Source organism: Symphalangus syndactylus, chromosome 5 (genome assembly GCF_028878055.3).
Source record: "Symphalangus syndactylus isolate Jambi chromosome 5, NHGRI_mSymSyn1-v2.1_pri, whole genome shotgun sequence".
In the NCBI taxonomy this organism is placed as follows: domain Eukaryota; kingdom Metazoa; phylum Chordata; class Mammalia; order Primates; family Hylobatidae; genus Symphalangus; species Symphalangus syndactylus.
In genome coordinates, this window is record NC_072427.2 from 40,647,381 (window position 1) to 40,670,649 (window position 23,269).

The 23,269-nt window shown below is 41.4% G+C and overlaps 1 protein-coding gene across 8 annotated transcripts in view; it reads left to right on the forward strand.

The window, feature by feature from the left end:
• Positions 1-23,269, forward strand: part of DPP8 (dipeptidyl peptidase 8) — a 77,474-nt gene that overhangs the window by 48,876 nt on the left and 5,329 nt on the right. For 2 of the 8 annotated variants that reach the window (XM_055278098.2, XM_055278096.2), the window contains exons 14-20: positions 3,207-3,359; positions 3,615-3,750; positions 6,523-6,668; positions 14,408-14,554; positions 16,369-16,521; positions 18,726-18,868; positions 19,720-19,831. In XM_055278098.2, coding sequence (XP_055134073.1) covers positions 3,207-3,359; positions 3,615-3,750; positions 6,523-6,668; positions 14,408-14,554; positions 16,369-16,521; positions 18,726-18,868; positions 19,720-19,831 — 990 coding nt within the window. Of the gene's footprint in view, positions 1-3,206; positions 3,360-3,614; positions 3,751-6,522; positions 6,669-14,407; positions 14,555-14,940; positions 15,094-16,368; positions 16,522-18,725; positions 18,869-19,719; positions 19,832-23,269 lie in introns of those variants that run through there. The other 6 variants (XM_063638902.1, XM_055278104.2, XR_008657673.2 and 3 more) reach the window with 5 other exon arrangements.

Below are 23,269 nucleotides of genomic sequence, written 5' to 3' on the forward strand. Positions count from 1 at the left end.
GTTGGCCAGGCTGGTCTAGAACTTCTGACCTCACGTGATCTGCCCACCTCAGCCTCCCAAAGTACTGGGATTACAAGTGTGAGCCACTGTGCCTGGCCCTTTCCCTCTATTCTTGATTTGTTTTTTGACTTAAGTTACCTTTTTCCTTCTCTACTTTTACAAGTGACTGTTCCCACCCAAAGTTTTTTTCTTTTTTCTTTCTTTCTTTTTTTTTTTTTTTTTTTTTGAGACAAGAGTCTCACTCTGTTGCACAGGCTGGAGTGCAGTAGTGCAATCTCAGCTCATTGTAACCTCCACCTCCTAGGTTCAAGTGATTCTCCTGCTTAAGTCTCTTGAGTCGCTGGTATTACAGGCGCCCACCACCATGCCCAGCTAATTTTTGTGTTTTTAGTAGAGATGGGGTTTTGCCATGTTGGCCAAGCTGGTCTTGAACTCCTGACCTCAGGCAGTCCTCTCACCTTGGCCTCCCAAAGTGCTGGGATTACAGATGTGAGCCACCGCACCTGGCCACCTACCCAAAGATTTCTAATGGCAGTAATTGGGTAAAGCTTTAAGACTTTTAAGCCTATGAGCTGCTTTTTCTTTTTTGAGATGGAGTCTCGCTCTGTCACCCAGGCTTGAGTGCAGTGGTGCGATCTCAGCCCACTGCAACCTCCGCCTCCTGAGTTCAAGGGATTCTCATGCCTCAGCCTCCCGAGTAGCTGGGATTATGGCACCTGCCACCACACTTGGCTAATTTTTGTAATTTTTTTTTTTTTTTTTTGAGACGGAGTTTTGCTCTTGTTGCCCAGGCTGGAGTTGTTGCCCAAATCTTGGCTCACTGCAACTTCTGCCGCCCAGGTTCAAGCGATTCTCCTGTCTCAGCCTCCTGAGTAGCTGGGATTACAGGTGCATGCCACCACGCCCAGCTAATTTTTGTGTTTTTAGTAGAGATGGGGTTTCACCATGTTAGCCCAGCTGGTCTCGAACTCTTGACCTTAAGTGACCTGCCGCCTCCACCTCCCAAAGTTTTGGGATTACAGGCCTGGACCACTGCGCCCAGCTGCCTATGAGCTTTTTATTGTTGAAGGTGGTTCTCAAAGTGCTGGACCAACAGCAAAGTGTCAGCATCACCTGGGAACTTGTTAGAAATGTACATTCTTGGCTGGGCGCAGTAGCTCATGCCTTTAATCCCAGCACTTTGGGAGGCCGAGGCAGGTGGATCATCTGAGGTCGGGAGTTCGAGACCAGCCTGGCCAACATGGTGAAACCCCGTCTCTACTAAAAATACAAAATTAGCCAGGCGTGGTTGTACATACCTGTAATCCCAGCTACTCGGGAGGGTGAGGCAGGAGAATCGCTTGAACCTGGGAGACGGAGGTTGCAGTGAGCCGAGATCACGTCACTGCACTCCACCCTGGGCAACAAGAGCAAAACTCGGTCTCAAAAAAAAAAAAAAAAAAAAAGAAATGCACATTCTTAGGCCCACCTCTGACATCCTGAATCAAACGCTGGTGGTGGGGCTTAGTAATCTGTTTAACAAGCCCCCCACGCAATTATGATTCTTCCGTTGGATGTTAAGTAGTTACAGGAAACAAGAAAACCATTGTAGATGGTGGTGAGGAATTGACTGGTTATTTTTTTAGTTTTGAAAGGCCTGACTCCCATCTGCTAGGTCAAAACAGAACGAGTCCTGATCTTTTGCAAAGATTAACACATACTTGTAAAGTTTCATGAATGTTTGTTTCCTATCATTTGTATGCTTTCTGTATATGTCATATGGGCCTACTTAATCCCAACTGTGTTGATTTCTATTTATGCATGCTAAAAAAATGTTTAGTGATGAAGAGGCAGCTTTCTGGGGGAAAAAAGGCATTTAAAAATAACTTGCTTTTAGAAATATATATGTGTTTTCATTGCTGTGTAAAAAATTTGAATTTTTTTTTTTTTTGAGATAAGGGTCTTGCTCTGTTGCCCAGGCTGGAGTGCATTGGCATGATCATGGCTCACTGCAGCTTCAAATTCTGGGCTCAAGTGATCCTTCTACTTCAGCCTTCCAAGTAGCTGGGACTACAGGGGTGCATCACCATGCCCAGCTAATTTTTTCATTTTTTGTAGAAATGGGGTCTCCTATTTTGCCCAGACTGGTCTCAAACTCCTAAGCTCAAACGATCCTTCGGCCTCCCAAAGCACTGGGATTACAGGTGTGAGCCACCACATCTGGCCAAACATTTTCTTAAACATTGTTTGAGTTGGCTGGTAGAAGATTTACAGGAACAATAAAAGAAAGCCATTTATTTGAAATCATACTGTAATTTGAGAAGAATATTAAGTGAATTCAGCCATTGAGTTTACTTGCAGTTTTTTTGAGTTCTGAATGAAGACTTAAAAGATCTTATCCATGTTTATTTGTAAACTATACCAGTATTGAAACTGTGATTTAGTTCCGTTATTCCACAACCCAATAGATAAAACACGTTTGCAAATTTGTTCAAAAGACCAAAAAAGTACTGCCTAAGATAATATAACACTAATAAATATACAAGATAGTAAAATTAGACTTTCAAGTGTGTATGAATGATTGATCTAAGCTGCAATATAGCAGAGTATTTTTTCCCCTGTAAAGAGTTGTTATTTTAAGGAAATAATTCTTGTATTTTAAGGAAAACACACATTCTGACCAGATGGGAAACTATACAGTGTGTAACTCAGGTGTCCTTTTTCCTTCAGGGCAGGACCTATTCTTAGCTATAAGTCATAAACAGCCAGGCATGGTGGCTCATGTCTGTAATCCCAATACTTTGGGAGGCTGAAGCAGGAGGATTGCTTGAAGCCATGGGTTTAAGACCAGCTTGGGCAACATAGTGAGTCCCCATCTCCTTAAAAGCATTTAGAGACTTAGCTGGGCATGGTGGTGTATGCCTGTAGCTACTCAGGAGGCTGGGGTGAGAGTATAGCTTCAGCCTCGGATTTTGAAGCTGCAGTGAGCCATGATCGCATCATTGCATTACAGCGTGGGTAGCAGAGGTGAGACCTCAACTCTTTAAAAAATAAATAAATAAATAAGCAAAATTAACTCAGCTTTATTAATAGTGGCAGCAAAAAAAAAAAAAAGGATAAAAAAGACATAAGTCAAGGAGTGGCTCAAGTGATTGTAAATAAAATTGGGGGTTAGCTTTGCCAAGGTCATGTTAGCCCTGATTTTGTTATTGTTGTTATCTTGTCAGATCCAAGTTGATGAAGTCAGAAGGCTGGTATATTTTGAAGGCACCAAAGACTCCCCTTTAGAGCATCACCTGTACGTAGTCAGTTACATAAATCCTGGAGAGGTGACAAGGCTGACTGACCGTGGCTATTCACATTCTTGCTGCATCAGTCAGGTATTAAGTTTGTTTAAAAAGGGTTTTGTGTCATATTAAAACTCTGCTTATGTAATACTCCTTTCAAATGATGTGAAATTGGCCTGCAAAAGCCTAATTCTCTAAGGAAAAGCTTTAAAAAGCTTAATTTTATCATGGTATATGTACATAAATAGTCTCTTATAATACTCTTGCTATATCATTAGTGCAGATATAACAGCAGATAACCTTTTCTGCCTCCCTGAGGAAAAATATAATTGTTTCTCCTTTCTCTAGCATTGTGACTTCTTTATAAGTAAGTATAGTAACCAGAAGAATCCACATTGTGTGTCCCTTTACAAGCTATCAAGTCCTGAAGATGACCCAACTTGCAAGACAAAGGAATTTTGGGCCACCATTTTGGATTCAGCAGGTATTCTTTTTTCCCCCGATCCTGACGTTAAGTAGGATTAATATGTTAGTACACTAAACTTGTGTCATATTTTCACATTTCCTGGACAAGTCTTCCCATCTCTCACCACTGCCTGTCCCTGAGCTGCTGAGCTCCTGATAGATCCCACTTCTCCTATTCTGTTAGCTACTGAATAAGATCGGGTTACTTCTCACTCCAAGCAGCAGCAAGTCTGGAAGGCCTTTTTGAAAATAAGGTTAAGGCCAGGTGCAGTGGCTCACACCTGTAATCCCTACACTTTGGGAGACCAAGGCGGGTAGATCACTTGAGGTCAGGAGTTCGGGACCAGCCTGGCCAATTAGTAAAACCCCGTCTCCACTAAAAATACAAAAATTAGCTGGGCATGGTGCTGTGTGCCTGTTGTCCCAGCTACTCGGGAGGCTGAGGCATGAGAATCACTTGAAGCTGGGAGGTGGAGGTTGCAGTGAGCTAAGATCACACCACTGAACTGCAGCCTGGGTGACAAAGCAAGACCTTGTCTCAACAAAAAAAGAAAATAAGATTAAAATAGTCAAGGTATCAGCTAGGAAACAATTGATTCACAAATTTTGATGATTTCTCAGGTAAACAAATGAACTTGAAGATAATAGTATTCTGAACTAGTAAGACTCTTTGAGCAAGGAAGCTGCAGCTTTGGAGAATAACCAGCTGATAGCTTTCTTAAACTTTTGAAGCACTTGTAATGGCTATTTTAATAAAAGAACACTTGCTCTCTCTGGAATGAGAGAAAAACTGAATTATCTGTTTAAAATGCTTGATTTCTTAAACATAAAGAATGGACTGGGCTGTGCGTGGTGGCTCACACCTGTAATCCCAGCACTTTGGGAGGCCGAGGCGGGCGGATGACAAGGTCAGGAGATCAAGATCATCCTGGCTAAATGGTGAAACCCTGTCTCTATTAAAAGTACAAAAAATTAGCTGGGCGTGGTAGTACACGCCTGTAGTCCCAGCTACTCAGGAGGCTGAGGCAGGAGAATCGCTTGAACCCAGGAGGCGGAGGTTGCAGTGAGCTGAGATTGTGCCCCTGCTGTCCAGCCTGGGTGACGGAGTCAAAAAAAAAAAAAAAAAAAGAATGATGGACTGGTTTTATGTATCCTCTAATTCACTTTAATCTCCAATCTTTTTTTCTAGTATTTTCACTAATTAGCTATTTCTGCTAAGGGATTAAGAAATTAGGCCAGGCATAGTGGCTCATGCCTGTAATCCCAGCACTTTGGGAGGCTGAGGTGGGTGGATCATTTGAGATCAGGAGTTCAAGAGCAGCCTGGCCAACATGGTGAAACCCCACCTCTACTAAAAATACAAAAACTAGCCAGGCGTGGTGGTGGGCACCTGTAGTCCCAGCTACTCAGGAGGCTGAGGCAGGAGAATCACTTGAACCTGGGAGGCGGAGGTTACAGTGAGCCGAGATCACACCACCACTGCACTCCAGCCTGGGCAACAGAGTGAAACTCTGTCTCAAAAAAAAAAAGAGAAAAAACAAGTTAGTACAGAACCAAAAAATATAAGTGTGTTTTAATGTCCACAAGCAGAATCAGAACTTGTAATATGGTGATGATCTCTGCTTAGACTGTAAATTATCTGCTGTACACAAACACTTAGGTGAGGTCTGTATAGCTTTGGTGAACCAAAAACTGATGATGACTTTTTTCTGAGTTCTGGTTAGGCTTATTTTCTAATGATCAGAAGCAAATGTTTTTGGTCACCTACCCTGAAAAATTAAATTGACTAATAATTTACCTCACCCCCCACCCAGTTTTATCTGTTTCTAACCAGATAATGGTTTAACCAACAATAAGTTATATTGAGCATAAAGTATCTGTATAGTTCTGCACATAGACATTTCCTAGGCTCCAAGGATTATTGATAACACTCTGTGTAGGCTTCTGAAATAATTTGATATGTTTGTTTTGTTGTTGTTTTTATTTGGTGGGTTTTTGTTGTTGTCGAGACAGTGTCTCGTTCTTGTCGCCCAGGCTGGAGTGCAGTGGCCCAGTCACAGGGCACAGCTCAATGTAGCCTCAACCTCCTGGGCTCAATCAATCCTCCTGCCTCCGCCTCCTGAGTAGCTGGGACTACAGGAGCACACATGCCTGGGTAATTTTTGTATTTTTTTGTAGAGACAGGGTTTTGCCATGCCACCCAGGCTGGTCACAAACTCCTGGGCTCAAGCAATCCACCCGTCTCAGCCTCCCAAAGTGCTAGGATTGTAGGTGTGAGCCACCGTGCCTGGCCTAGTTTCGTTTTTTTTTTTTTTTTAATTATTTATTTATTTTTTTGAGATGGAGTCTCGCTCTGTCACCCAGGCTGGAGTGCAGTGGCGTGATCTCAGCTCACTGCAAGCTCCGCCTCCCGGGTTCACACCGTTCTCCTGCCTCAGCCTCCCGAGTAGCTGGGACTACACGCACCCGCCACCATGCCTGGCTAATTTTTTGTATTTTTAGTAGAGACGGGGTTTCACCGTGTTAGGCAGGATGGTTTCAATCTCCTGACCTCGTGATCCGCCCGCCTCGGCCTCCCAAAGTGCTGGGATTACAGGCATGAGCCACTGTGCCTAGCCTAGTTTTGTTTTTAAAGATGAATATACTCTTGCTTAAATTCTAGCTTATCATCTGAAAGAGGGGTGGTCAGTTTGTGTTGGAGGGGCTGACTTTTAATATCTTGTTTCTTGTTCCCAGATTGTAGCACTCCCATAAGAACTCTTGTAGACTCTGGTATGTTACCTATTCACAGGTCCTCTTCCTGACTATACTCCTCCAGAAATTTTCTCTTTTGAAAGTACTACTGGATTTACATTGTATGGGATGCTCTACAAGCCTCATGATCTACAGCCTGGAAAGAAATATCCTACTGTGCTGTTCATATATGGTGGTCCTCAGGTGGGCATATTTACATACATATATACATACACCCATATGCATATGTATTTTAGATCTTTTGTTTTTTAAATGTCTAGTCAGTTAAGATTTTGAGCATTGTTGGGCATTTGCTTTTAATGACTCTGGCTTATATTCTAATTATTCAGTTTAGGGGGTCAGGAAACTGGTTTTTGTTAGAGGTTTAATTTGTAAATCACTAAGTCTTTTTTTTTTTTTTTTTTTGAGATGGAGTTTTGCTCTTGTTGCCCAGGCTGAAGTACAATGGCGGAATGCCGGCTCACTGCAACCTCCGCCTCCCAGGTTCAAGTGATTCTTCTGCTTCAGCCTCCCAAGTAGCTGGGATTACAGGCATGCACCACCATGCCCAGCTGATTTTTAAAATATTTTTAGTAGAGATGGGATTTCACCATGTTGGTCAGGCTGGTCTCCAACTCCTGACCTCAAGTGACCCACCCGCCTCAGCCTCCCAAAGTGTTGGGATTACAGGCGTTAGCCACCGTGCCCTGACACTAAGGCAGTTCCTTAATTTGCAGTGTGGACTATAGCTCTGTGAGGAGTGGGGTATTCATGTCAGTAGGTAAATATGTTGCTTTCTATGTAGAGAACTTGTTTGGGAAATAAAATGAAATAATTAAATGTCTTGACAAATAAAAAGAGTCTTAACGGATATTTTCAGAAAGCCTTGGTAGCCTAGTGAATTCTCCCTCTTCATTCTAAAGCTGTGTCTCTCAAGCAAATTAAAATATTTTTATCAGCTAGTTAGGGCAACTGCTATACTACTATTTAGCACTGTAAGAAGTTTATACCTTGATTTTCCTTATTCTGGATTAAGTATTAGCCAATGACTGTTAAGTAAATGCTTTGACTATTGGAGTGAAATATTTTGGCCAGGCGTGGTGGCTCACGCCTGTAATCCCAGCACTTTGGGAGGCCGAGGTGGGCAGATCACAAGGTCAGGAGATCGAGACCATCCTGGCCAACAATGGTGAAACCCTATCACTACTAAAAATATAAAAATTAGCTGGGCGTGGTAGTGCGTGCCTATAATCCTAGCTACTTGGGAGGCTGAGGCAGGAGAATCACTTGAACCAGGGAGTCAGAGGTTGCGGTGAGCTGAGATAGTGCCACTGCACTCCAGCCTGGTGACAGAGAGAGACTCTGTCAAAAAATATATATTTTGGATGGGTGTATTGGTTAATTGCTAAATTTTAAAATTGTTTATTCTTGATTATATATCCTACACTGAGCCTTGGAAGAAATTAAAATATAATTACAGTGTTTTCATAATGCAATCCTTAGATTCAGTAATACCCTTTATAATTAATAATTATACCCAGTTATTTAGTATCTGGAAATGTATCTACATACCAAATTGTACACAAAATAAAAAAAGTAAAATAACTACATAAACCGTAAAATCTCTAAATCACTTTGCCATCAAGTGTGTTTACAAACAAAAATGATTGACATTTGTATTGTCATCTACACAAGTCATGAAAGAGCCGGGCGCTGTGGCTCAAGCCTGTAATCCCAGCACTTTGGGAGGCTAAGGCAGCAGGATCACCTGAGGTCAGGAGTTCAAGACCAGCCTGGCCAACATGGCGAAACCTTGTCTCTACTAAAAATACAAAAATTAGTCGGGCGCAGTGGCAGACGCCTGTAATCCCAGCTACTAGGGAGGCTGAGGCAGGAGAATTGCTGGAACCTGGGAGGCGGAGGTTGCAGTGAGCTGAGATTGTGCCACTACACTGCAGCCCAGGCAACAGAGTAAGACCCTGTCTCAAAAAAGAAAGAAAGTTAAATTTTAGACTTCTGGTTAAAGCTTGAAGTCAAATATTTGTAAACTTTAAAAAAAAAAAAAAAAAAAAGGCTTGGCCGGGCGCGATGGCTCAAGCCTGTAATCTCAGCACTTTGGGAGTCCAAGGCAGGCGGATCATGAGGTCAGAGGTTCAAGACCAGCCTGGCCAACATAGTAGAACCCTGTCTCTACTAAAAATACAAACATTAGCCAGTGGTGGCAGGTGCCTATAGTCCCAGCTACTTGAGAGGCTGAGGCAGGAGAATTGTTTGAACCCAGGTGCCGGAGGGTTGCAGTGAGCCAAGATCGTACCACTGCACTCTGGCCTGGACAACAAGCGAGACTGTCTCAAAAAAAAAAAAAAAAAAGGCTTAATAGAAAGCAATTCAAGAGAGAAATCATAGGACACTCTCAAGCTTTATACATTTGTTAAAATATTTTGATGGTAAGACTAAATCAGAAGAGTGTTTTCCCCTCCCAGTGAAGAAATTATACAGTATATAGGATTGGTAAAAGACATTCTAAAAACTAGATTTTAAAGATTAGGCTGGGTGCAGTGGCTCATAACTGTAATCTCAGCAATTTGGGAGGGAGGATCACTTGAGCCTAGGAGTTGGAGACAAGCCTGGGCAACAAAGCGAGACTCCGTCTCTACAAAAACATGAAGTTAGCTAGGCGTGGTGGCTCATGCCTGCAGTCCCATCTACTCAGGAGGCTGAGGCAGGAGGATCCCCTGAGCCCAGGAGTTCGAGGTTGCAGTGAGTCATGATCATTCCAGTATACTCCAGCCTGGGTGACAGAGCAAGATCCTGTCTCAAGAAAAAGATTTAAAGGATTCCTTATATGAGTAATTAAGTTTAAAGAGGCTTAGCCACATGAAAAGATACTCAATATAACTAGTCATTAGGGAAATGCAAATCAAAGCCACAGTGAGATACCAGTTCACACCCATTGGATTGGCTGTTATCAAAAAGAGGAAAATATTAAGTGCTGTACAAGATGTAGAGGAATTGGAACCCTGCCTGGTTCATTGCTGGTGAGAATGTAAAATGTTATAGCTGCTGTGGAAAACAGTATGGCATTTCCTCAAAATGTCAAACATAGAATTACTATATGTGCCAGAAATTCCACTTCTGGATATATACCCAGAAGAATTGAAAATAGGGACAGGAACAGATACTTATACAGCCATAGCCATAGCAGCATTACGCACAATAGCCAAAAGGCAACACACGTGTCCATCAGCAGATGAATGGATAAACAAAATGTGGTCTATACGTACAATGGAATATTATTCAGCCTTAAAAAGGAGGACATTCTGACACATAGTATAACACTGATGAACCTAGAGGGCATTATGCTAAGTGAAATAATTATTGCCAGACACAAAAGGACAAATATTATTCCACTTGTATGAGGTACCTATAATAGGCAAATTCATAGGGATAGAAAGTAGAATAGAAGTTGTCAGGGATTGGATGGAAGGAGGATGGGGAGTGTTTGAGTGTTTTGTTTGTTTGATTCGTTTGTTTTTGAGACAGTCTCGCTCTGTCTTCCAGGCTATAATGCAGAGGCATGATCTCAGCTCACTGCCTCCTCTGCCTCCCGGGTTCAAGCGATTCTCCTGCCTCAGCCTCCCTAGTAGCTGGGATTACAGGCGTGCACCACCATGCCTGGCTAATTTTTTGTATTTTTAGTAGAGACAGGGTTTCACCATGTTAGCCAGGCTGGTCTTGAACTCCTGACCTCAGATGATCCACCCGCCTCAGCCTCCCATAGTGCTGGTATTACAGACGTAACCCACCATGCCTGGCTGGGAGTTATTAATGGGTACAGAATTTCTGTTTGGGTGATGAAAAAGTTCTGGAAATGGATAGTGGTGACGGTTACACAACAGCATGAATATATTTAATTTCATTGAATTGTATGCTTAAGATGGTTGAAATGGTAAATTTTATATATATTTTACCATAATTTAAAAAATCTTAGCCAATTCAATTAAAACTGTTTTTTTTTTTTTTTTTTTGAGATGGAGTCTCGCTCTGTTGCCTAGGCTGGGGCGCAGTGGCGCGATCTTGGCTCACTGCAACCTCCACCTCCCAGGTTCAAGCAATTCTTTTGCCTCAGCCTCCTGAGTAGCTGGGACTACAGATATGCAGCACCATACCTGGCTAATTTTTATATTTTTAGTAGAAATGGGGTTTCACCATGTTGGCCAGGATGGTCTCAAACTCCTGACCTCATGTGATCTACCCACCTCGGCCTCCCAAAGTGCTGGGATTACAGGCGTGAGCCACTGCACCTGGCCAAAACAAAATTAATTGTTTAGAATACTTTATGCAGTACAGCTATGCTTTTTTGCACTTACCGAACAGTCATATTTGAAAGGCTATGAGTGAATTTCACCATGTGGTTTTTGAAAAGCTGTAGGTGACTTAGGATGATTTATTGATTTCTTTCTCAGAATATTCTTTGGAAAAATTCAAATTTGGTGAGGCCAGAGAAGAATCTGGGCTGGGTGCGGTGGCTCATGCCTGTAATCCCAGCACTTTGGAAGGCTTAAACAAGAGGATCGCTTTAGCCCAGGAGTTCGAGACCAGCATGGCAAGATAGGGAGACCCCTATCTCTACAAAAAATAAAAAAATTAGTTGGGCATGGTGGCGAACACCTGTGGTCCCAGCTACTTGGGAGGCTGAGATAGGAGGATTGCTTGAGCCAGGGAGTTTGAAGTTGCAGTGAGCTGTGATCATGCCATTGCACTCCAGCCTGGACAAGAGAGTGAGACCATGTGTCAAAAGAGAAACAGAAGAATCTGGCCAGGTGTGGTGGCTCACGCTTGTAATCTCAGCACTTTGGGAGGCTGAGGTGGGAGGATTACTTGAGCCCAGGAGTTTGAGACCAGCCTGGGCAACACAGCAAGACCCCCATCTTTTTTTTTTTTTTTTTTAAAGATTAAAAAGAAAATAAAGAATCTGGTGTTCAGTTTGCAGGGAGATTTTCCCATGAGATTTCACATGATATAGTGCCCCTGTCCCTTCAACCTCTTGGAAGATCATTCATCTTCTTGCTTGATGACTTCATTTGGGTTAATTATGAAGAGACTCCCTAATGTAGGACTAGGTCTTTTTAATAGCACACAATAACATTGTAAAATTTGTTTAAATCTTTTAAGAGTATGATGTTCGGCCGGGCGCGGTGGCTCACGCTTGTAATCCCAGCACTTTGGGAGGCCAAGGCGGGCGGATCACAAGGTCAGGAGATCAAGACCACGGTGAAACCCCGTCTCCACTAAAAATACAAAAAAATTAGTCGGGCGTGGTGGCGGGCGCCTGTAGTCCCAGCTACTCGGAGAGGCTGAGGCAGGAGAATGGCGTGAACCTGGGAGGCAGAGCTTGCAGTGAGCCGAGATTGCGCCACTGCACTCCAGCCTGGGTGACAGAGCGAGACTCCGTCTCAAAAAAAAAAAAAAAAAAAGAGTACGATGTTCATGTGGTCAAAACTGTTCTTTCTTGGTGTGTATTCACGTCTAAGTGGAAATCTGTTGAAACAGCAACAGTGTCACAATTCATAACGTGAAGCGAATTACTTTGTCACCAAAGGCAGCGATTTCTGTAGGTCAGAAAAGAGTGAAATACAAGAAAAGCAGCAGATATTTCCCACTAAAGTTATCAAGGATCAGTTCCTTAAACTTTCCATTATTAACAGCTGTTGTTTCTAAACATTTATTTAACAAGGCTGGGTGAGGTGGCTCATGTCTGTAACCCCAGCACTTTGGGAGGCTGAGGTGGGCAGCACTTGAGGTCAGGAGTTTGAGACCAGCCTGGCTAACATGGTGAAACCCCGACCTTACTAAAATTACAAAAATTAGCCAGGCATTGTGGTGCACACCTATAATCCCAGCTACTCGGGAGGCTGAGGCACGAGAATTGCTTGAACCTGGGAGGCGAAAGTTGCAGTGGGCCGAGATCACGCCATTGCACTCCTGCCTGGGTGACAGAGCAAGACTACATCTCAAAAAACAAAAAAAGTTTGTGTAACAAATACTTATGTTTCCTAGAATGTGCCAGACACTGTTCTGCAGATAAAAATGCAAAGAGATCAGGCTAGATGATAACAGGACACAAGTTTTTAAGAACTGATACTGAAGGAGACTTTTGGATTCCCAGTGCCGAAAGGCATTATATTTAAGTGTTCATATCAAGCAATTGAGACCATCTTCTATACATGGTAGCAGACAAAAAAGTGAGGTGATTTTCTTTAAATGTTCGTATTTATGTACTTTTCTGCCTAGTATTTCTTCTTTCAGCACTCTCCCTTTAAAGACAAATATCTTTAGCCAGGTGCTGTGGCACACATATGTAATCCCAGCTATTCAGAGGCTGAGGTGGAAAGATTACTTGAGCCCAGGAGTTCGAGGCTGTAGTGAACTATGATTGCACCACCACACTCCAGCCTGGGGTACAGAGTGAGACACCATCTCTTAAGTAAATAAATAAATACAAGTGCCTTTACTCACCAAACGCCCTCTTCCCAAGGTAGAAATGGAAAAAAAAACCATTATTCTCCTATTTCCCTTTTTCATTCATTCATTTAGCAAACAGGTATTAAGTTCCTGTGATGTGCTAGGTACTGTTCTAGGCAGTGAGGATACCCAGTGAACATGTCAGACTAATGTTGCACTTCATGGACCATAAAGGGAAAATAATAAGCAAACATAAAAAGATATGATGGTGAGACCCCTTTCTACAAAAAAATTTAAAAATTAGCCAGGCATAGTGGTGCACACCTGTAGTCCCAGCTACTTGAAGGCTGAGGCAGGAGGATCACTTGAGCCCAGGAATTTGAGGCAGCACTGAGCTATGATTGATTGTACCACTGCACTCCAGCCTGGAGACCCCATCTCTTCAACAAAAAAAAAAAAAAAAAAAAAAAGTATGACTTTTTTTGTTTGCTTTTTGAGACAGAGTCTCTCTGTGTTGCCCAGGCTGCAGTGCAGTGGTGTGATCTTTGCTCACTGCAACCTCTCTGCCTTCTGGGTTCAAGCAATTCTCATGCCTCTGCCTCCCGAGTGACTGGGATCACAGGTGCTCCCCACCATGCTCAGCTAATTTTTTGTTTTTAGTAGAGACGGCGTTTCGCCATGTTGGCCAGGCTGGTCTCAAACTCCTGACCTCAGGTGATCCACCTGCCTCAGCCTCCCAAAGTGCTGGGATTACAGGTGTGAGCCACCACGCCCAGCCTAAAAGTATGACTTTTTATAATGGAAGTTCTATGAAGATTTGCTGGGAAGGGATGGCAAGACCTCTCCTGAGGTTACAAACATTGAGAAGGAATGAGCCATGCAAAAGATGTGAGAGAAAAGCATTCCAGACACAGAAAACGGTAAATGTCAAGTTCCTGGGGCTAGAACCAACTTGATAGTGTTGACAATAAGGTTAGAGTACAGTGCACTTGGAGGGAAATGGTATGAGATGAGGTCAAAGGTAGCCAAAGATCTCAAGGGCCATGTAGACTTATTCTGAAGGGTAATGGTAGCCAGTGGAGGAAGCCAAGCAGCAGTCATATCTGATGTCTGATGGGGAGGAAAGTTTTTCTTATTTGTCCTTGTAACTGTCATTTGAATAGCACAGTTCTTCAGGGTAGAAGTAATCAGTTTAGTAACTTTTTATATGGGATGGGTTGATTTACTTATATGTAATTAATATTTAAGTTAGAATTTTAAAGCCTACGGTTGTTCAGTAATTGCCCTGAAGTTGAGTGTGAAGTTAAGCAAGAAGCAACATAAACGGACTTGTTAATTTAAAAAGAAATGACTTAAAAAATTAAATTTTAAAGGTAAAATAATAGTGAAATTAAGCTTTCTATTTCTTGCAATGCCCTGCCGCTCTTGGGTTTTTATATGCTTCCATATGATAAACTGAAGTTGTGTTTCTTCCTCAGGTGCAGTTGGTGAATAATCGGTTTAAAGGAGTCAAGTATTTCCGCTTGAATACCCTAGCCTCTCTAGGTTATGTGGTTGTAGTGATAGACAACAGGGGATCCTGTCACCGAGGGCTTAAATTTGAAGGCGCCTTTAAATATAAAATGGTGTGTGAGCATAAAAACACTTTTCTTTTATAGACATTTACATTTTCTGGTGCATTGTTTGGTGTGAAACCCTTGAAAGAGAGTTGGGGGAAGGGGCTATGAATGAGTGAGTGAGAGAGTGTATGTGTTAGAGTTTGGGGGTGGGAGAGAAGATGCAACTTGATGTACACTCTACCTATATGTAACTTTGGGGAACTGAGATAGAGCCACTTGTACATAGAAATATCCTTTCTATTTTGTATGCCCACTTGGGTAGAATTTAGCACCATTTAGCTTTCAGCAGTCTGTACACAGTTGAGGAATAATTGAGATTTGTTCTGTCCTCTGTGAAGAGGGAATCCAACTGGTTAGTGCCTTCCTTGTGACAAGCCTCTTTCTCTCTACAGGAAGCTTTAAATGCTACCTTTTAGAGATGCCCCATGTCCTTTCTGCTGCTTTGGGAAATGATGAGAATCCGATGTTCCTTTTGCACAGTAAGGCAGTTACTGTGTTTGCCAGTGTTATTGGACATGCTGAGTAAGACATGGGGATTTTCTCCCACAGCCAGTTCTTTGACCTTATGTTGTATTGTCATGTAAGTTTTTTTGTTTTTATTTTTGTTTTTGGCTCAGTGAAGTGAGATTGCGTGCACTGGCAGGCCTAGTAATATAGACAAGGTGGTGGTGGTAGGAATTAGGACTTTAAAGAAGTAGTATGTTCAGTTCCCAGAGGTAGTATAATAGGGAAATAGGAAGACAGGGCCTCAAGAGCAATTCCTTCTGCTTTACTGCACTAAAAATTAAAAAGGAGAAGTAGGCCAGGTGCAGTGGCTCACGCGTGTAATCCCAGCACTTTGGGAGGCCAAGGCAAGGAGGATCACTTGAGCCCAGGAGTTCAAGACCAACCTGGGCAACATAATGAGACCCCACCTCTACAAATGAGTTAAAAAATTAGCTGGACATGGTGGCGCATGCCTGTGGTCCCAACTACTTGGGAGGCTGAGGTGGGAGGATCACTTGAGCCCAGGAGGTTGAGCTACAGTGATCCGTGGTCACACTATTGCACTTCAACCCGGACAGCAGAGTGAGACCATGTCTCCAAAAAAATAAATAAAAAGGAGAAGTAAAATTAATTACTTAAGGGGCTAATTTTTTGTCTTTGGGTATAGGAAGGCTTGTTACAAGGAAGATGCTGACCTCTTAGCAGACAACAGAACAAATGGAAATGGGAAGTACCCAAATAGCAAGGGACAGTTTGAGTAGCAGTAGGAGGGAGCTTTATGACTAAGTGGTAACTAGACTCTAGGACAGAAGCTAGCAACAGAAGCTATAGGCCCTTATCTCCAAATAGATTTTTAAAAAATTTGAGGGAGAGGGGGCAACAGAATCTCAGTTGGTAATAAACTCTAATCTAAAAAAACCTACGGGGCCGGGTGTGGTGGCTCATGCCTGTAATCCCAGCAATTTGGGAGGCCGAGGCGGGCGAATCACTTGAGGTCAGGAGTTCGAGACTAGCCTGGCCATAGTGAAACTCCGTCTCTACTAAAAAATACAAAAATTAGCTGGGCATGGTGGTGCATGCCTATAATCCCAGCTACTCGGGAGGCTGAGGCAGGAGAATCACTTGAATCCACCAGGCGGAGGTTGCAGTGAGCCGAGATTGCGCCATTGCACTCCAGCCTGGGTGACAGAGTGAGACTCCATCTCAAAAAATAAATAAAATGAAAATTAAAAGACCTACAGGTATTTTTAGTAAAAACATTTATCATCTTTAAAAGCACTCTTATGAGACTTTTATTCATCAGAATCAGTGAAATGTTCTCCCTTTTTTGACAGGGTCAAATAGAAATTGACGATCAGGTGGAAGGACTCCAATATCTAGCTTCTCGATATGATTTCATTGACTTAGATCGTGTGGGCATCCACGGCTGGTCCTATGGAGGATACCTCTCCCTGATGGCATTAATGCAGAGGTCAGATATCTTCAGGGTATGTGACTTCCTATTATACTCATTTTTGCAATAAGGGTAGATTTTTCTGTAAATGGAGGATATATGAAAATGTCTGTTTTCTGAAGGTTTACAGAGTTGGCAATGTTTTGTTGTTGTTTCTTTTTTTTTTGAGACGAAGTCTTGCTCTGTAGCCCAGGCTGGAGTGCAGTGGCGCAATCTCAGCTCACTGCAACCTCTGCTCCTGGGGTTCAAGTGATTCTCATGTCTCAACCTCCTATTCTCATGTCTCAGCCTCCTAAGTAGCTGGGATTACAAGTGCCTGCCACCATACCTGGCTAATTTTTTTTTTTTTTTTAAGTAGAGATGGGATTTCACCATATTGGCTAGGCTGGTCTCAAACTCCTGACCTCAAGAGATCCACCTGCGTTGGCCTCCCAAAGTGCTAGGATTACAGGCATGAGCCACTGCTCCTGGCCCAGAGTTGGCAATATTGTAGAATGTTAGGGTTTCTGTGTTTAAAAGCCATGTGAAATGTATATATATCTCAAGTTTGTTTTTTTTGTTGTTATTTTGTTTTGTTTTGAGACGGAGTCTCGCTCTTCACCCAGGCTGGAGTGCAGTGACGTGATCTTGGCTCACTGCAGCCTCCACCTCCTGGGTTCAAGCGATTTCCAGCTAATTTTTGTACTTTTAGTAGAGATGGAGTTTCACCATGTTGGCTAGGCTGGTCTTGAATTCCTGACCTGAAGTGATCCATCTGCCTTGGCCTCTCAAAGTGCTGGGATTACAGGCATGAACCACTGCACCCAGCCTTCAAGTTTTAAAGTTTTATGTGTATATATGTGTGTGTGTGTGTGTGTGTGTGTGTGTGTGTGTGTGTGTGTGTGTGTGTGTGTATTTTTCTTTTAAACATGTATAATGTTTAAATCTGTCTACTGGATAACCAGTTACTGGCTGTTTATAGATACATGCCAAAGAGTGTAGGAGATGGTTATGATTAGTAAAACACATACAACATACCTGTTAGATTGTAATTACTTAATTGTTGGACTGCAAGCTATGAGGGCAGGTACCTGTTTGCCCTGTACACCACTGTATCCTCAGCAGTCAAGCACAATGCTGGGCACATAGTAGGCCCTCAATAAATGTGTTGAATGAATTAATTATTAAATGTATAAATGCTTACAATTCTGTAAACAAACTCTTGGAAAAATATACTAGAAGAAATTACATAAGGATGATAACAATTGTTGAGAATAGGAATTATGAGTAGTGTTTCTTTTTTTAATATTTCAATAACATGATGTTACTTTACAGTGAAAAGTAATTTTTTTAAATTTTATTTTATTTTATTTTTTTGAGACAGTCTTGCTGTCACCCAGGCTGGAGTGCAGTGATGCGATCTCGGCTCACTGCAACCTCCGCCTCTCGGGTTCAAGTGATTCTTGTGCTTCAGTCTCCCGAGTAACTGGGATTAAAGGCGCCCACCACTATTCCCAGCTAATTTTTGTATTTTTAGTAGAGACGGGATTTCACCATGTTTGCCAGGCTGGTCTCGGACTCCTGACCTTGGGTGATCCACCCGCCTCAGCCTCCCAAAGTGCTGGGATTACAGGCATGAGCCATGGCACCTGACCCTTAATTTTTATTTTTAAGAACAAAAACAATAAGGTTTTTATTCTTGCACATATATCTAGATAATCTTTATAATAACCATAAATAAATTCTGACCACTTCCATAATTTTCCCAGGTTTGTAGCTGTCAAGAAAATAATTAAGAGTATTTAAATATAAAACTACGTATAGGAGCCTTAAAATGAGGCAAATTTTTAGTTATTTCATTTATTGTTTTAAATTCTATACTGCCAACAGAGGCTTAAAAAAAAAAAAGGTGGGTCCTTTTTTACATAAAACCGACAGTTCTCGCACGTTTTTTCCTCAGTAGCAGGATGTAGTTCAGTTGTCTTTTAATAACGGGCCTGGCTTTCGTATTTCAGCTAGCCCAGGTTAAAGATTTGGTATGTAGAATGCCCACGGAACATGAAACTGACTCACAGAGTATCAAATTCTTGACCTTGGCACTTCACTTCAGTATTCTGAGTTGCCTAAGACATGTATGTGCCAGTAGTAAGGCTAAAGCTTAAGGATAATTTTAGACTGTAAATTTGCAGTTGTAAGATCTCACTGCTAGCCACTCTCTTTTTCCAGACCACACTTGACTGTCAATGTCGTCTTATGCAGGTTGCTATTGCTGGGGCCCCAGTCACTCTGTGGATCTTCTATGATACAGGATACACGGAACGTTACATGGGTCACCCTGACCAGAATGAACAGGGCTATTACTTAGGATCTGTGGCCATGCAAGCAGAAAAGTTCCCCTCTGAGTAAGTGCAAGCTTTTTTTTTTTTTTTTTTTTTTTTAATTGAGACAGGGTCTCACTCTGTCACCTAGGCTGGAGTGCAGTGGCATGATCAGGGCTCCCTGGAGCGTCAAACTCCTGGGCTCAGAGGATCCTCCCACCTCAGCCCCCGAGTAGCTGGGTCTACAGGCACGTGTTACCATGCCCGCCTAAATTTTTGTATTTTTAGTAGAGTCAGAGTTTTACCATGTTGCCTAGGGTGGTCTCAAACTCCTGGACTCAAGTTATCTGCCCACCTCAGACTCCCAAAGTGCTGGGATTACAGGCATGAGCTGCCGGGCACAGCCTAATTCAAGCTTTAAAATGAAGATTATAAATTTTCAATTGTATTTTAAAAATTGTCTTTAATCCTAATGAAAAATTCAAACACTGAAAAACCAAGACAAATATGTTATACTCGAATAGCATGGCTGTTTCTTAAAACTGAATTACAGGCCAGTTCGTATAATGTTTCTTTACAAGTTATATTTGAAGCAGTTGTTTTTGCTGAAAAAAGTTAAGTACACGACTTTCAAGGTGGAAAAAATTTTATGTCTGCCTGAATATATTTTACAAATAGTTCTTCTAGGGACATGCTATAATTATAGATGTGTTCTAATATTTTAATTATAAAAAATTGAGTGCAAGATTTTTTTTTAATCTTTCATTACATGTGGCATCTGGTAATATGTTACAAATTTAATATTGAAAATACTGAATTCTTATTCTAACATTACAGTGTAAGGAAGTTAATATTGTTAAGTATGATTAAATAAGTGAAATGGTTTTCCCAAATACTCTACTATTTTGCCTAATCTAATATTTCCATTTCTCCAGACCAAATCGTTTACTGCTGTTACATGGTTTCCTGGATGAGAATGTCCATTTTGCACATACCAGTATATTACTGAGTTTTTTAGTGAGGGCTGGAAAGCCATATGATTTACAGGTGAGTTATTCTACATTTTCTAGTTAAATGCAGTCATGATTAGTGATTAATTACTTTGAAATCTATTAACTGTGGGGTAATGCCAAATTTTTAGAGTGTCCACCCTCTGCTTAAGAGAACTAAAGTAAGAGGCATATTTAGTAGTGCCTGTAGTTGGATAAAAATTAAGATTCTGTTGCAGTCTGGCTGACATACCTGCCTATCAGATTACATGACTGTGTGTCTGTATCTGCTTTCAGTTTGGAAGCATGGAAAAGATGACAGGAAGTTCATTCAGTGTTCTCCTTTCCTTTTCTTTTTCCACTTTGAAGGGTGAGGATATGCTATTTTGATTTCATGGTTGTAAAAGGATTTTTAGGGCCTGATTATATGGTCTTTTAATTTTCTTTTATTTTACATTGACATTGGAGGAAAAACCAGCAAGTTACTCTCCTCCATTGCTCCATTATTCATTGCTCCTTTTTCCAATTTTTCTTAAAACTGTGTTTTCTCCTTAAACAGTTTATGTGCACACAAAAAATGAAAAAATTACTTTTTCCTTTTCAACATTTAAGTTGATACTTATGTTTAAACTATGAGATATTTATAGCAGTAATTTTTAAGCTTTTTGGTTTCAGGACACCTTTACCTACCAAACAACTTCGTTTATGTCAATTATATCAATCAATATTTCTCATGTAAGATATGAAAACTGAGAAAATTTTTAAATATTTTAAAATAATAAACTATCAGCCGGGCACAGTGGCTCACGCCTGTAATCCCAGCACTTTAGGAGGCCAAGGCAGGTGGATCACTTGAGGTCGGGAGTTCAAGACCAGCCTGACCAACATGAAGAAACCCCATCTCTACTAAAAATACAAAAATTAGTCAGGCGTGGTTGTGCATGCCTGTAATCCCAGCTACTTGGGAGGCTGAGGCAGGAGAATGGCGTGAACCCGGGAGGCGGAGCTTGCAGTGAGCCGAGAGGGCGCCACTGCACTCCAGCCTGGGCGACAGAGCGAGACTCCGTCTCAAAAAAAAAAATAAAATAAAATAATAATAATAATAATAATAAACTATTACATGTTAACACAAATCACATTTTTCATAGAGAAAAACTATATTCCAAAACAAAAAATAATTTACTGAGAAAAACAGCAATATTTTACATTTTTCTAAATTCCTTTAATGTCTGACATAGTAATAAAGAAGACACTTGCATTCTTATGTCTCTTTCTATACTCAGTCCATTTTGATACGTTGTTTCGACTAAAGTATGTGAAGAAAAATTTGGCCTCACAGAGTATGTAGTTGTGAAATGGGGCTGGGCGCAGTGGCTCACGCCTGTAATCCCAACACTTTGGGAGGCCGAGGCAGGCGGATTACCTGAGGTCAAGAGCTCAAAACCAGCCTGGCAAACATGGTAAAACCCCATCTCTACTAAAAATACAAAAATCAGCCAGGTGTGGTGGTGCATGCCTGTAATCCCAACTACTCAGGAGGCTGAGGCACGAGAATTGCTTGAACCCAGGAGGCAGAGGTTGCAGTGAGCTGAGATCGTGCCACTGCACTCCAGCCTGGGGGACAGAGTGGACTCCGTCTTAAAAAAAAAGAAATGGGAGGAGTATTTTAGCTTTTTCAGACAATTGTAGATACTATTCTTTGATACTGTACCAAAACTGGACAAGTGGTAGTTTCTTAAAGGTTGTGGGATTTTGTTTGTTTGTTTTTGTTGTTTTAAATATATATATATTATATATACTTCCTATTATATATATTTTTAAATTCTATGTACATATATATATATATATATATATATATATATATATTTTTTTTTTTTTTTTTTTTTTTTTTTCTTTTTGAGATGGAAACTTGCTCTGTCACCCAGGCTGGAGTGCAGTGGTGTGATCTTGGCTAACTGCAACCTCTGCCTCCCAGGTTCAAGCAATTCTCATGCCTCAGCCTCCCGAGTAGCTGGGACTACAGGCACATACCACTATGCCCAGCTAATTTTTTTGTACTTTTAGTAGAGACGGGGTTTCACCATGTTAGCTAGGCTGGTCTCAAACTGCTGACCTCAGGTGATTCGAGGCCTTGGCCTCCAAAAGTGTTGGGATTACAGGCGTGAGCCACTACACCCAGGCTAAATATATATATTTTAATGTATATATATTTATTTATATTATACATTTATATATATATATATATATATATATATATATTTTTTTTTTTTTTTTTTTTTTTTTTTTTTTTGAGGTGGAGTTTCGCTCTGTCACCCAGGCTGGAGTGCAGTGGCGTGATCTCGGCTCACTGCAAGCTCTGCCTCCCGGGTTCATGCCATTCTCCTGCCTCAGCCTCCCAAGTAGCTGGGACTACAGGTGCCTGCCACCACGGCCTAGCTAATTTTTTGTATTTTTAGTAGAGATGGGGTTTCACTGTGTTAGCCAGGGTGGTCTCGATCTTCTGACCTCGTGATCCGCCCTTCTCAGCCTCCCAAAGTGCTGGGATTACAGGCGTGAGCCACCGCACCTGGCCTAAATATATTTTTAAAAGTAAATAGAGATGGGTGTCACTAAGTTGCCCAGGCTGATCTCAAACTCCTGAACTCAAGTGATACTCCCACCTGAGCCTCCCAAAGTGCTAAGATTGCAGGGTGAGCTATCATGCTCAGCCAAGGAATTTTTTGTTGTTTTTTATTTATTTTTTTTTTAAATAGAGTCTTACTATGATTCCCGGGCTAGTTTCAAACTCCTGGGGTCAAGTAATCCTCCCACCTCAGCCTCCCAAGTAGCTGAGACTACAGGGATTGGGCTACTGCATCTGGCGTAAAGCTAGGTTTTAGTGTGGAATCTGAAGTGATATATATAAACTTCATACTCTGTCACATTAAAGTGTGGATCTTATACTTCAAACGGATCTTTTACCATGCATTGGCCATCTGGAAAACACTGGCTAACTGTGTTATGCCAATCTTCCAAGTATTTACTCCTTTTATTTTACAATATTTTTTAAATCACATATAATAATATTACCACTGATCTCATCAGAAAAGTGTCTAAGTATTGGGAAGCTCATTAGTTAATAGTAGTAGACGCAAGTTTTCCAAAATTCTAACTCAAAAGCCCAGATTTTATCATTGGCAACAAATACTGTCAGTGTTGTCCTTGAAGTGACCAGCTCAATTCATTCACTTTTGAGAAAATATTTACTGGATACCCTAAATAACCATAGTTGTCAGTCATTCTTTGAAGTTAAAAATGGAGTTCCATTTAAAAAGCAGCAGTTCAGCTTGTGACTCATTCACACTAGTACTTTTCTTTGAGACATCCTGTAGCACAGGTGCTTTATGCATTCCCATTTCATAAACACAGAGTATTAAAAAGACTTCTACTCAAAGATTGTAACTTAATAAATTCTAATTTTTACTGCTACTTAATTGAAACTGACATTTTTCTTTTT